This window comes from Camarhynchus parvulus, chromosome 10, assembly GCF_901933205.1.
Source record: "Camarhynchus parvulus chromosome 10, STF_HiC, whole genome shotgun sequence".
Lineage (NCBI taxonomy): Eukaryota > Metazoa > Chordata > Aves > Passeriformes > Thraupidae > Camarhynchus > Camarhynchus parvulus.
The window spans coordinates 13,018,864-13,033,453 of NC_044580.1; the positions used below are offsets into that span (position 1 = coordinate 13,018,864).

Here is a 14,590-nt window from a genome sequence, read left to right on the forward strand (position 1 = left end):
TAAAATTATATTACATATATATTAAAATTATATTGCATATATATTAAAATTATATTACATATATATATATGTATGTATGTATGTATGTAATATAATTATGTGTGTTTTGGGGTGCTGCCTAATTGCTGGCACACAGCTGATTCACTGCCCAGCATCCAAACATGAGTGGTGGCACCTAGGACACGTCACCTGGTCAGGCACTGATTGGAGCTGATGGCATCCTTGTGGGATATCCACTTTGGGATAGGCACAGGTTTGGGGAACATGTGTACACATGCTGTGTAATACTTGGTGCTTGTCAGGTGCCTTTTGTAGCTGTTGACCACAATGCTTGAAAAGCTGAGAGAGATTAAGCAAATGTTGTGTGAGGAAGGTGAAGGAAGGCCAGACACATTAAGTAGCCTCAAGTAAATCACTTGGTAAATTGGCATAAGGCTGTTTCTTCACCTCTGCCTGGCTGTGTTTGAATCCCAGTGGATATTCCAGTCTCCCTTGCTGTATTGGCCCTGGGCTGGAAGGGGAGCATGTGAAGCTGAGCAGTCTCAAGAAGATGACACCTGTCTGTCATCTTTTTGTCAGACACAGGCACTCCTTCTGGGAATGAAGGGAATTGCTGTTCCCACAGGTTTGTTGGCTACCAGCCCCCTTGCAGCAAGCAGGGCAAGGTTCTGGAACTTTCCAGACCTGCTGGTACCTAAACCCTGTGAGTTGGTGACCTTATAGTCAGCAAGGTCACTGATCTCTGTCTGTGATGCTGGGTCAAAGACACCTGGCTGCCTTGCTGGCTCCACAGGAGATCTGTCAGAGGGATGAGATGCTTGCAAGCTGCTGAGCTGACAAACAGGGCTTCATGCTTCACAGGTTTGCTGTTAGCTGGGACACAGCACAGAGCTGGGGACTGACCACTGGTCTGGCTGCAGTGGTCTACAAGGCTTTCAACAAATTCTGAAGCATGTCTGTGGGTACCTGAGATGTGATGCAAGGTTGGTGTCCTAAGGTTGGCTTTTGTCAGGCTAAGCCTATGCCTTCCTTTGGAAAGGCAGCTGATTTCCTCAGCAAAGAGATGACTTTGTGGTGAGAGGTTGATATGATGCTGCACTACATCACAAGTGGTTTGTTTTTCTGGAGAAGGCACTGTCTGGCCCAGGTGTGCTAGGTGAAGTCTTGGTGGGAGGTGCTGAAAGATGAGAAGTGCTGAGGCTGCTTGGGGGTGATGTTGGCTCATGATTTATTGAGGATGCTGGCACAAGAGGCAGGAGTGTGCTCATGGGCTTTGCTGCTGGAGCTGTGGGGACACAAAGTCAGCTGAGGGTGGCCAATAGCTGCAATACAAACCCAAGAAACACTGCAATGCCAAGTGGGGTGGATATAAATGTAGGTGTAACAAGGCTAGGAAGTCATGTCTGTTGGTAATGACCTGCTGGACAGAAATGCTGGGGGCAATGCTTAATAACAGGGTAAACACAAACCTCCTGGCTGATGGGGCTGTGATAAGGGCCAGTGTGATCTCAGACTGCAAATCATGGCTTTTCAGTGTAACTGGGGAGCTGCTCATGCTGTTGCACAAGTGAGATCTCCTGGAGACTGCTCTGTGCTTCTGGTCACTTTTACTCAAGGAAAAGGGACTTAAACAGGCTGATAAAGCAAATAGCCATTTTCTGTGCGTCTATCACAATGGCTCCTCTTGCATTGATCACCAAGTGTGAGCATTAGTTGGGCTGGGTCTGAAATCAGAAACAAAACAAGCTCTCTGCCAGGACTCTGCCTGAGCAATATATCTGCATCGCTTCTGGGACGTGAGTTAGTGCTCTAATGGCACTTGAGACAATTTGCCTTGCACTTCACAGGTACAGATGTGCTGCCTTAGAAGGTCTGGCATCGTGTAGCTTGTAAATGATAGCTGGGTGGGCCTGGCTCCTGCTTGTAAAGGGGGGAGGAAGAAGTGCCAGGAAAGAAAAAGAGCTACTTAAGCAAAGACAGCTTTGACACAAGAGAAAGTGGATGTAAAATGCAAGTGATTATATTTGGGTAAGGAATGAGAGGTGCAGCGTTTCAGCCTGAGTTGGGAGGGCCAAGCCCTTGTTACTCCCAAGGTGGAATTTGCTTGGTCTGTACAAGGCATGGTATAATTCAGCTCTGCAGTGCAAGCAAGGGGATTTGGACCAGCAGGACCCTTCTAACATACAAGAAGTATGAGAAGGAAGTGAGTGTTTAAACAAACATGTCCTACCCTCCATTCTCCACCCAGAAAATGAGTGAGCAACATCATCTGTGTTAGTGATGCACCTCATATGGTCTCGATTAGAAGTTGGATGTGAGTCTAGGTGGGTCTGCATGTGAGCTCCTCAGGATTTGTGAAGTGTGGTAATGCTCCTGAAGCTATTGGGTCTTGCAGAAGAGCAGCTTGCCTTAGTAATAAGTGAGGAATGCCACAGGAATATGTACTTAGAGATGTGCAGGGAGGAGTAAGCTGTAGTCCACTGGCTGTAATTCATACCTCAATGCCTGCCTGAGGAGACCAGGGCAGGGCTGGGAGCTGTCACAGCTGTATTTGGTGTGAACCAGGCACCCGCGTTCCTGCTGGGTTAATGGACTGAGGCAGAGGAGGAGGGAGGGTCTCAATCTTCAGCAGCAAGTGGGAGGATACAGGATTTCTAGGGCAAGCAAACCCTGGAAGGAAAAGAGGGGGAGCTAGCTGAGATACTGAAGGACATGAGAGGGATTGAAGTTTCAGGGGTGGAGTTTCTCCGCTTGGTTGGTTTGCTTTTCTGTGCAACCACTGCCAATTTTACAATCACAGCTTGACTCCTTGAGCTTTCAGAATAAGATGCATTTCTGTTTTATTTTTTAAGTGGGTTCAGGTGAACCCAGCCAGTGCAAAGCTACGCTATTCTTTCTAAAGCAATAGGAAACCAAAGAAAATATTTTTCCTGGTGTATCTTTGAAGTGCCTGTAAACCAAGACTGATTTGTCACTTCTAGGAGCAAGGGTACAACTCACTCTAAGTTGAAAAATCAGAGAGAAAAGGGGGAAAGCCATTTCTGCAAATCCCTGAGAAGGGAGGTGTTTGTGTATTTTAAAGGACCCAAAGACCCTTGCTAACCTGTGCACCTAATTATTTCCTTCCATTGCACTCTACATAAAGCAGCTGCTGGTTTGGGGGATTATCCTGTAGATGTGTGTGCATGGTTCTTTCCACTGCTGTTTTTCTTGTCTCTCTGTGGGTGTGGTATGTCTATGTTAAATAATGAACTAAAGCATATCTGCCTCAGGAAGCTCTTGGGCTTTTTGGGAGGCCGGAATACAATACAGGTTGTGGAGCTGTGTTTACAGGGTAGAGTTATGTCACTGGGGGGGAGTGGGAGATGCCATGAGGAGGCCCCAAGACCCCCGTGCACCAGTGCTGAGTCAGGGGAAATTCATGCCTGGGCATGTCACTGGGAACAAGCTCAGGTCTTTTTCTGTCCCTTCTAGAATGCTGCCCACATGGCTCTGAGTGTCAGGTCAAAAATAACCTTGACTTTTTTTAGCAAACACGATCAATAAAACAAGAGCCAATCTGGCCGCTGCCTCCTTCCCAGCTGTGGTTGCTCCATAACTCCTGGCTCGGGGCTGTTCCATCCCTCCCTGAAGGTCATTGCTTGGATGCTGTAGCTGCAACTTGCCCTGGTGGTAAACCAAGATCATCCTGTTCCTCCTTCCCATGTCCTTTCTCTTGGAGGACCCTCACTTTGCTATGTACGAGTTGCAGATAGGAAATGTTTTCGGCCTTTGTTTCTGGCCTTGCTCAGTCCTGCAATCTCATGGCCCAGAGCCTGAGCTGGCAGCCCTGCCTTGACTCCAGAGTTTCACTGAGCTCTTGGATCTCCTGACTGACTCCTCCCAGTCTGTGTTTTGTTCTGGAAATGTTCACAGGGGCCGTAGACAATGGCAGGGAACACGAAGTGGCTGTAATAATGTCCTGTTTCTCATTTTGTCTGGGACACAGGCAGTCTCAGCTGATGAGCAGGGCATTGGGGATGAACTGTGACTTACCCTGTTGTGCAGCAGCATGTGGGAGCTTGTGCTGTGTCCTTAGCACAACCCCTCTGGGCATGCAGACAAATTATGGAACATGTGCAAAGCAGAGGTGACTCTTGTGGGTCTCTCCTTTCTTGGATCTGCATGGTGAGAGCAGAGAAATATAAGGAGATTTAGTCCAGGCTTTGTTTTTTTACTTTTTTTGAGATGGATGTTATTTGGGGGATGGCTCAAGTTGGTCCATATGTTTCCCTCATGCTAATTCACCTGTTCTTGTGCAAGCATAAGGAATAGCAAATGCTGGAGGAGGAATCTGTGGCCCCTGTGACTGCTCTGTAAGTCGGCTAAGGTCCCTATTCTGCACACTCACCATGTGGGGTCCTGCAGCCTTCTTGCCTAGATTCACAGCATAGTTCTCAGTGTTTTCTCATCACTCCAACCCTTCATCACTTGGAGATGTTTCCCCTCTCCAGGGCCAAGTCCAAAGCCAACTATTGCATCAAGGCAGATGTGAGCTTGGGTGCACATGTTCAGAGACTTCAAAGTTGGGCTTCTTTCACATATTGTCCGATGGGACCTGCCAGATGTTTTCCCTCTCTCAGCTGGCTTTTAGAGACGACTACCTCCACCTGCTTCTCAGAACAGACCCTCTTGAAAATGTTTGTGTTTCTGGTGGGAGGGTGTCTGAGTTTAATCTGGGAGAAAGCCAGAACTGGTAGAAAGCTGCCTGGGAGATGAGGATTGAACTCCTTTCGCCCCACACAGCACTTCAGCCTCTTAGCAGAGGCCAGTGGCCACAGCCAGGCAGCCCCACTGCTGCCAGCATCACTCCTGGGCTGCTGATAACAGGGGACCCTGTTCTCTGGGGCTGCTGATCTGTCACCTTCCCCCGCCTCTAATATTTACTGAAAGCGATGCTGCGGTGACAGATCTATTTCTGTTTTTGTTCTCTGTAACATACCTGCCAGACTGCCCCAGGCGACTGAGGAATTTGTAATAAAGGCAATGTTTCCAAACTAAGCTTGGTACTCTCCTGCCAGCAGCATGTCCAGCCAGCAAAGACTAGGAGCCTGTTTATCCACCCCAGTTAGAGACTGGATAAATATATGACTTTTTTTTCATTTAGGCCCTAAGTTTTTGTTGAGAGGTTTTATTTGCTTTCACTCTTTTTGCAAGACCCGTTTCAATCGTGTCTTTGTTCACTGATGTGTGCGGGGAGGGGCAATGACTTGGGCAAGGATATTCAATGGCTTGGTTGCGTGTTCTGTGCTTGAAACTGTGGGTAAACCCATGTTATTTGACTTTTCCAATAGGCTGGGAAAACAGAACGGGGCTGGGTGGTGGGGTATCACATCCTCCCTCTGTGTGCTGTCCCTGGCATGGGCCCAGCAACCATCTGGTTGTGCCACAGCTGAGCCTGTCCTTCTTCTCCACAGACACATAGAGAACTGGAAGAACTTGCAGACACTGAACGCCGTTGACATGGAGCTGTACACGGGACTCCAGAGGCTGTGAGTATGTCCTGTGCATTGGGGAGGGGACTGGGCCTGGGCAGACCCTTCCTTCCATCAGAGCCATGGCTTCCTTCTCTCTGCAGTCCCCATGCTGCCACTTTAAGCTGCTGGATCTGCTGTGTTTTGCTATGGGAGCCCACAAAATGGAGATGAAATGCCTTTTGGTCTTGGCTGGGGCTGTGAGGAGGAGGATTGCTAGCTCCTGACAGCTCTGTCAACACACATCAGCCCTGACCTCTCCTCTCCCCTGCTGTTCTGGTTCTGGGCTTGTGTGTTGCTCTGACTCATTCCAGCCCCACAATGTGAAATTCCAGCTGTCTCCACCAATCCTTCATTGCTGGGCTGTTGGTCCTCATTTAGTGCAGTTACCATCATGGTGGTGCTGTGCAGGAAGGGAATTGCATCTCCCTGCACAGCTCTCTGGGCATGGACAGAGGTCAGTTTTGTGCGTCATGGAGGGGAAACTGAGGTCCATGGGGTTGAAGGGACTTTGCATATGCTTGGGAAGCCTGGCCAAGCAAGGATGCCAGCCAGTCTCTTAATTCCCCCTTCCTGCATCCTCTGGATCTGTGAGCACCCTGGATGCTGCGTGTGTGAGATGCAGAGTGCTGCTCAGGGCTAATCAGAGACTAATAATGTGTTTCACTGGGAGCTTTACATTAAGTACAGCTCCCATGTGGGCTGGAGGAGTGGTATGGGGCTGAGCACTCAGTAACCAAATTGCAGCAAGCTGTACTTTTAACCCACAAAACCCTTGTAAGCAGGCTGGCTGTTGTTCTCTTCTCATGCAACAAAAGCAGCAGGGACAGAAGATATTTACAGAATTACAAAACATGCTAAGCTGGAAGGGATCTACGAAGACCATCAAGTTCAACTCCTGGCCCTTCACAGGACCATCCCCAATAAAGAGTACTGACAAATCCTGGTTATAGTACTGATGGAGCTTTTCCAAAGTAGGCTGTGAAAAGGATTATTCTCCCTTCAAGATCCACAATTCCCTATGGAAAATACCCTTCTTTATCAGAGCTGCAAGCAGCAGGGTTTCCTCTTGGGTGTGAAGATGGGAGATGACTGTGCTGTGGTAGGTTTGCTGTGTAGTGCTCTTGTGGAGATGGAGGGAGAGCAAAGGAGCAGGAGATGGACTGTGCCACCCCAGCAAGCCTTGGGGGATGTGGGAGCAGAGCAATTGTCTGCCTTGACTCCATTGCTGCCCTTCTGCATCTCTCCACAGGACAATCAGGAACTCAGGACTACGAAACATCCAGCCAAGAGCCTTTGCCAAGAACCCCCACCTGCACTATATGTAAGTGCCAATGGCTCCTGTCCCCTTTTGCCTCTTCTCCCTGTGGAAAAGTGGTTCCCAAGGCGGATCCCCAAAGTCCCTGTGGCGGACAGCAAGGAGAGGGAAGGAGGATGCTGATGGGGAAGGGAAAGGGCAGGAGATGGAAAAGCAAAACACACAGGGAAGTGGAATGAGCTGCAGTGCAGGATGGGGAGAGCGCCTGCTGGGAAGCTGAGGGGTTTGGGTTCCCAATGACTGCCCCGGCTCTGATGGCAGCTCTGATGAGTGCAGCATCATCACCAGCCCCGTGGCTGCTGCACATTTCCCTTTCTGCTGAGTTTGGGGGCAGCCACCCCAGAGCACAGCCAGAGCCTGCCCCACTCATTACTTTTTAGCCAAAGGCTGCTTTTCTGACACAAATCCTGGAGTATGGAGCTGCCAGCTCTGCTGCTAATTATTGACTTCGTGTCTGCAGGGGCGTGGGGTAGGGATGTTTTGTGCCAGAGAGGCTGGAGCCCTGTTATCCTGGGACATCACACAAGTGCTGGGACCTTGTTAGATAGAGAGTGGTGTCACAGGGAACTTCCACATCCCTGACGCCAAGTGCATCTGTTTTTTTTCCAAATGTGTATTTACTTTTCCCAAGGTGATAAAGCAAAGCCTGAATTTCAGGACACTGTGCAAGGTGCTCTGTGGGCTTGAAATATTTTGTCCAAGTGGCTGTGTCCAAGGTCAAAGCCCTCTCTGCTCCACTGTAGATATGAAAGGTGAAAAGGCTTTGGGGAGAGGCCCTGGCCTTGGGCACCAGCTGATGGGCTGAATGGGAATGTTTATCCCTGCTTTTTGGAAAGCAGTGCTAGTGGCTTCTTCAGTGGAAAAAGTGCATTCATTGAGTGTGTGGGTGCATTGGGCCATCGATACAGACTTGTTCCTGGGGCAAGGAGATGGATGCGACCTGCAGAGCATTTGTCTTTTGATGTCTGCTCAGAGATGATGTGAACTGAAAAACCCCAAAAGCTTCCTTTTTGGAAAACCATTTACAGTTGCTAAGTGACAGTAAAGTACTTACTAAATAGAAGATCTGCAGTACCAAAGGACATGAATAGTTGAGGGCATTGTGAACATGAACTGAGGCTTTTTGAGCTAAAAGAATTGCATATTTTCATAATGAACCCTCGTTAATTCTGACCACTGGGATATTCCTGATTTCTGCTCTTTGTTATTTTGATTTGTAGCATTTGTTTTGTGTTTTCTGTAGTTGTTTGTTCCTGGGAAGCAGTTCTCTCTGAACCACTCTGAATTGATTTTTTTTGACGGTTGTTTGTCAATTGTGCCGTTGCTGTTTATGTATCTAGCAGATAAAATGAATAACACTTGATTCTTGATGAAATTAGTTTGGATGTCGTAGGAGTCTAGAAGGCCATGTATGCTAGCTTTGAGGCTGAATGTGCCATTAATGTGTACACAGGCAATTGTTGCTGCTTTTCCCCAAAGTGTTTGTTTTTGTATTTTGGAATTACTTTTGTGAGTGGAAAAAACCCCACATCCATCTTCTGTCAAGAGTTAGGATTGGTACGTGGTGATGAAATATGTGTTTGTTTACTGCTTGGGCCCTGTAAGATTGATCGTGTTCTTAACATCTTTCTTCCCATGCCTTTTGGAGCTCCAGGCAAGTAAGTATATTATTTGCTTGGTGTTTGCCAGTGGGTTTTGATGCTGTTCCTGGGGCTTGGCAGTGTGGATGTTCCCCGTGAGGGATGCTGGACAGCTGAGGGTGGAGACCTGGGCTTGCAGGGCTGGTGGTGGCTCCCTGCTGCTTCCCAAAGGCTCTCAGACCACGATGCCTTTGATGCTCCCTTGCAGCCAGGGTTGCTGGAGAGGCTCTGCACAGCCTGGTGCCACCTGGGATCCCCTCCATGGCCCCAGCACTCTGCCAGCACATCAAGGTGCCTCCTTGGCTGCTCTGCCTCCCTGGGAGCTCAGCTCAAAGGCCTGACATTTTCTGCAGCCTCTGCACGTAGGAGCCAGGGATAAAAGGATTAATGGAAATGTCACTCTGCTGTAAGTCTTGGGCTGCTGTGGTGAGGTACAGGAGTGGATGGGAGTGAAGGATACTGTTCCAGTCCTCTCGTGGTGTGGCTGATTGCAGGGCTGGGACCATGAGATGGTGCTTAGGGCCTGTTGAGTTACTGCTACACATTCTTGCTGCCACTCAGGTTTTCTTTCTCCTTTGGTGGCTGTTTGGATGGCTGCTGGTGGAGCTGAGTCAATAGGATGGCAAAGGTGTCTAATAAATGACAGAGTGGCTTCACTGCCAGGGAGGGTTGGCACAGAGTGGTGGGGGCCCTAGGCTGGACCTTTGCGGGGTGTTACAAGCTGGGTCTGAGCAGTTTTTTTCACTTGAAGCTCACGTACAAATTCTGAGGTCTCAAAAGCCTATTTCCACCCCACACATGCCTCCCTTCCCATCCTGGGTTAAATCAAAACTTCCTGCTGAGCTGAGTTTTTTCCCAGTGCCTTTCATCAAGGTTTCCTCCCCTCAGATGGGCCAGATAGCTCTGCCTTCTCCCAGTAACATCTATTTCTGGCCCTTCCTCTGTGCACGCGCTTGTCTTCAGACCCCAGCTGTGCAATCACAAGCAGATCACTTATCCCAGCTCTAATTGCAGGAGCTCAGGTTTGTGAGGGTTTGGGTGAAGCTTGGCTTAATTTTTTTCCCCCTTCCCCACCACAGTCAGGAAGGAAAGGTGGGAAACCCATGAAGGGGATTTTCAGCATTCAGCTGCTCGAGTGGTGGACCTCAGGGTGCTCCAGAGTGCAGCCTGGCAGGGGTCATTTTAGGGCTTAGGTCCTTTTAGGGTTTGAAATTAGCTGTATTAAGTGCAAGGGGCTTGAGGCTGACGTAAGCAGTGGAGGAGCAGTGGGTGACTGTGAGCCAGAGGTGTGAATCTAGAAATAGCTTTGGTTTCCTCTTTGGTTTCCTCTTCCTTCTCCTTGAATGAGCACAATCAGGGCTCCATGGCCGGTCTGATCATTGGTGATGTGAAGCCTGTCACTGCTATGGAGACAATCCAAAATATAACAGTGGGTTTTGCAACATGGATCTACCTCTCCTGCTGGTGGTTGGGCTGAGACAGTTCAGTGCTTCTAGAACAAATACTGGCTGGGTGCTAAATAGGGGTGGATGTGTGTCTGATCTAAGCTGAATATATTCCAGTGTCAGGTACCCTTACTGGAGATCATCTCACTGGGAGAAGTTGCATTGGTAGGTTCCTGGTACAATTTCTGTGCATGTTTGACAGCCCTTTGGCTATTACAGGGATGGTTCTGGACAATCTCATGCTCTGGATGTGAGGACCAACAGGTCTAGGCTGTTGAAGACTGAGCCTTTGTAGCCAAGGTTTCTGGGTGTTAGTGTTCGCAGGTGATGCAGCTGAGCAGAGGAAATGTTTGTGTTGACACAAAACCTCAGGCTTTGGCTTGAGGCTGTACAAGAAAACTCTAGGATGGTATTGTTCCCAAATTTGAGAAATATAAACCATCTGAATACATATTTACTGTGCTGCTTTGTTTAGCACAGCTTAGTGAGGGAAGAGCCTTGCATGCTCTCACTCTCTCTGTCCTCCTAATGACACTGGAAACCTTTGGCCAATTTATTTGAACTTGATAGAGGGTTACAAGTCGGGAGGTTATCAACTTCCTACACATATCATGAAACCAGGCAGAGTAAAGAGAAGTTGTTATAGTGCCTCGTGGGGGAGAATTCAGCATTAACGTGTTCCTGGGAAGTCCACAGCAGAATTGATCTTCACAGTGCACCAGGAACTGGTGCACAGGGGAGGACAGGATTTCCACTGGCTGTGGGACAGTAGAGCAGGCTGTGCCTACAGCCAGGCAAGTTGGTATTTGCAGTGCATGAGTCACCCTTTCCTGGGAGCAGGTATTTAAGGCTGTGATTCCCTCAGAATGTTTTCCTGGGCGGCTGTGTACTCAACCAGCCAGTCAGGAGGCACTGCCTTGTATTTGCAGAGGTAATTGTGCACACCTTATTTATTGTGTAGTAAAGAAAACAAATTAAGGCTGTGTAATTACAGAGACAGGCATGCTTTTAAATAAGGCTTAAGTAGTCCGATTTCTATTTAGAAAATTAATAATTACCATTTCTGTCTGCATCAGAGGCTCTTCTTAAACTGTCTTCTGGATGTTTATACATGCTCAAAATTAGTTTGTGGGCCAGCCCAGACACAGCCTCCATCAAAGAGCACTCTCTCAGTGCTGCCTGCCAGGGTTGAAGATCAAGCTTTCCCTTCCAGTCTTCACCCAAAGGTCTTCAAGATTGTGACCCTGGGCTGGCTCATGCTGTGTGTAATTTTTTTTTTTTTTGAGTATGGTGTGGTCAGATGACCAACTTCCCAGGTGTTTTTATCTGTGTGATCATGTTGATCTCTTTCTCCCCAAAATGAGGACTGGGGAATAACTGGAAGGTGCTGGCAGGAATGCTGCAGGGACATGCTTTGCCTGTTGAAAGACTGAGCTGGATGATCCATGGGCTTCTTTTCATGGGCAAATTTGAGCTGTGATTAATCTGGAGCTTGCCAGAATATCCTTTGTAGGTTGTGGTGTTTTCTGAGGGCGGGGTTGGCTTCAGTGTTCTGGTTTGGTTCAAGGCAGTTGTGCAGTGTCAGATGAGCTGGTACCTTGGTATTGAATGTAGTTTGTAGCTCTGGCATGGGGATTCCCAGAGTTATGTTACAGGAAAAACACAAGGCTGCATCCCCTGACAATTAAGGGGGCTGAGATAGTATGAAGTTGGTGAGTTACCTTCTGTCCTCTTCAGTGCTGTGTCAGGACAGGACTCATAACACTCCAAAAACTGAGGCCTGTGTGCTTTCAGAGGGCTGCAGGCAACCCTCTCCAAGGCTGGCAAGCCTCACTTTCTTTGCTCTGTGTGTTTGGGAGCTTGACTGAGATCTTACACTAAATAAAGAAATAAACAACTAATCAGATGCTGAATTATTCCAAGTGGAATACTGTTTCCTCTTGGTCATGCCTTGAGGGTCACTTTCTCCCACTCAGTGTTAATAATCTGTTGTCTTGCTCTGAGAGAGCCATTCTTAGACATGAATCAGGGTTAAACTCTTTCTCTCTTGCTCCATTCCACAGCCAGCTTCAGGCCCTGTGCCTGCCTGCAACCCTTCACTTGATTCTGGATGTCCTGTTAGCTTTCTGCCTCCTTCCTGATGTTATCTTCCTGCTTTGTCCTTCCACCACTGCACTGCTGTCATACCCATCCTGGCAGTCTCCTCCTAACCCAAAGTGTTGTGTTTTCATTGGCCTTGATTTCCAATCCCTTCTCCTGAATCAGTGCAGCCTCACGAGGCTGTGGGTACCAGCTGGGCTCCGTGTATGACACTGGGTGAGCTCTTATTTCACTGGGAAGGTGGAGCAAAATGTATTTACCCAAACCACCTCCTTGATAGTTTAATGTGTTTTGTTTCGCATTTCCTAAATAGGAGCTACATTTCTCCATGAATATAGGCAAAATAAGAACTATGAGAAAGATTTAAACAGCCTTTAAGTACTATAAAGTGAATATTCCTTTACTATCCCAAAGCAGGCAGCAGCTTTGGCTACCTTTTGATTCCCATTTGTACTCTAAGGATGTTCCTGCTCCAGCCCCTTCCAAGATCAAATCACTGTGCTGCCATTAACTCAGGGAGGCATTTTCCCCCATATGTCTCCAGCCCTATAAAATTCTGGGCATGCCTACAGCACAGCCACTAAAACAAACAGCTGTAACATCTCCTCTGCTTCCATAAACTTCCCTGTTTTCTCCCCATCTGCTTTGTCCCCTGGATGCCAGTGTAGAGCAGGTCCTTGCTGATATGCTAATCGGCAGCAGGGGTTTGATGGCATGTTTATTCCCACTTTCCTGCCGCAGGTGACTGATAAGCAGCTAACTGCAGCTTCTCCTTTTGCTGCAGTGGCAGAGGTAGGTCCTGCGTTTTACCAGCCATTGTGCACAAGGCCAGAGGAGAGACCACTTCCCTGCAAGACTGTGGCTTCCCTTCAGGCTGGGTTGAAATCATTTGACCCGCATTGAGAGGGCTGGGTAACTAATTCCTGGCTGCAGGCTGCCTTGCTTGGCTGTGGAGAGGGTTTGTTGTACTGTGATAGAAGGGGGAGCAGTGAGTTTGTGACTGATGTACTCTAGCAGGACCTGAGAGTTTCAAGCACTTCATGTTTTGTGCCAAGATTTGTTCTGCTTCAGTTTCCCACCTTAGAACCTGGAATAACATTTATTTTCTCTGCTTTTATTTGATCTATTTGAGGTATAACACCTTGTATGATTGCTAATGAAACCTGGCCTTGAGTTGTGGGATGCTGTTGCAATGTAAGATCAGTTACAATAACTCTGTCACAAATAAGTTTTGCATATTTGGGTTCTTATGTAATGTCTATGGCTCTGGAACCTGGGCTCTCAGGATTTCTCTCTGGGTTTGTCTCTCCTTCCTTCCTTTGAAATGTTGAGATGATCTTTCCAGTTACATTGTGAGAGTTATTTCCCTTTCTGAAATTTGATCAATTGTCTTTTGACTGACATGTGAAATGGGCAGCTGCGGTTTTTGAAAAAGTCCTGTTTTTTCCCATCCACTCTTTAACAAAAAGTCTGCAGACAACGCTGGGAATGTTTAAAATGAAGCTGTTCCTACAAAGATGTGAGGTTTATTGCATGTTGGTTTTTGTATTTTTTTTTGTTTGGTTGAGGGGTTATTTTTGTTTTCTTTGTTTTTTGGGGTTTTTTTGTGGTTTTTTTTTCTACAAGATTGGAGTGAACAAGTTGGTGGATTTAGGGGAGTCAGCCTCTGACCAAGTCTTCGCTGTGCAACAATGGCCTGATGGATGTCTTGTGGCGAGCTTCCCCTCCAAGAGAGGCACAATGTTTCTCTTGGATGTGATCCTGAAAATGGGACATAGTTGTACATTGGTTAAACCTCACCACATCTCTGAGACCACCAGTAGCACAGATTGAGCTGATTTCTGGAGACTTGGGCATGACAGGGAATGGATCTTTTTCTAGGCTTCTGAGATCACTGCAGCATGGAGGGGCTCCAGAAAGAGCCCCTGACTGTCCCTCTTGCTTCCTCCCCATCCCCTGTGCTGCAAAGCATTTCTTACCTGCCTGTTCCAGTGTGAGAAGGGCTGCAGAGGGAAGGGGAACCCTCCCTGGGAGGGGGTACCTGAGGGCACAGAAACCTGCTTGAAAGCTGCTGGGGGAATGAGCAGTCATGGCAGGATGAGTGGAAGTTTAGTGACCACAGGAGTTATCTGTCCTGGGATTTGTCTTTCCATGATCCTGGTTTACTAACAGTATGATTAGAGGGCTGGTTTTCTCTTTTTGATATACTGGCAATAAGCACCAGGGCAGAAAAATAGAAACATTAAAATCATATGGTATTTGAGCAATAAGATACAACAGGGCATGAATGATGGGACATTAATTCATGATGGTGTGTGACAAGGCAGGAATTTAAGTGTCATAAGTTAGGCAGCCGTGAGTTTTATTGGAATTATAAAATTTTATCAGAATACTGGTCAAAGGGTGGAGTTTCCCACCAACCCCTCCCTTATTTGTATTTGGGAAGGGATGAGTTGTGAATTCCACCGGATGCAAGAGACTATGTGTGACCGTGTTCACAGAGGTCTGAGGATGAAGGAAGAGACGAGGATCTCACTCCATGTTTCAGAAGGCTTGATTTATTATTTTATGATA

At 47.6% G+C, this 14,590-nt stretch overlaps 1 protein-coding gene across 4 annotated transcripts in view; it reads left to right on the plus strand.

The window, feature by feature from the left end:
- Nucleotides 1-14,590, plus strand: part of NTRK3 (neurotrophic receptor tyrosine kinase 3) — a 216,885-nt gene that overhangs the window by 26,739 nt on the left and 175,556 nt on the right. For all 4 annotated transcript variants that reach the window (XM_030955024.1, XM_030955027.1, XM_030955023.1 and 1 more), the window contains 2 exons: nucleotides 5,457-5,531; nucleotides 6,766-6,837. In XM_030955024.1, the coding sequence (XP_030810884.1) occupies nucleotides 5,503-5,531; nucleotides 6,766-6,837 (101 nt within the window). In that variant the 5' untranslated portion in view covers nucleotides 5,457-5,502. The remainder of the gene's footprint in view (nucleotides 1-5,456; nucleotides 5,532-6,765; nucleotides 6,838-14,590) is intronic.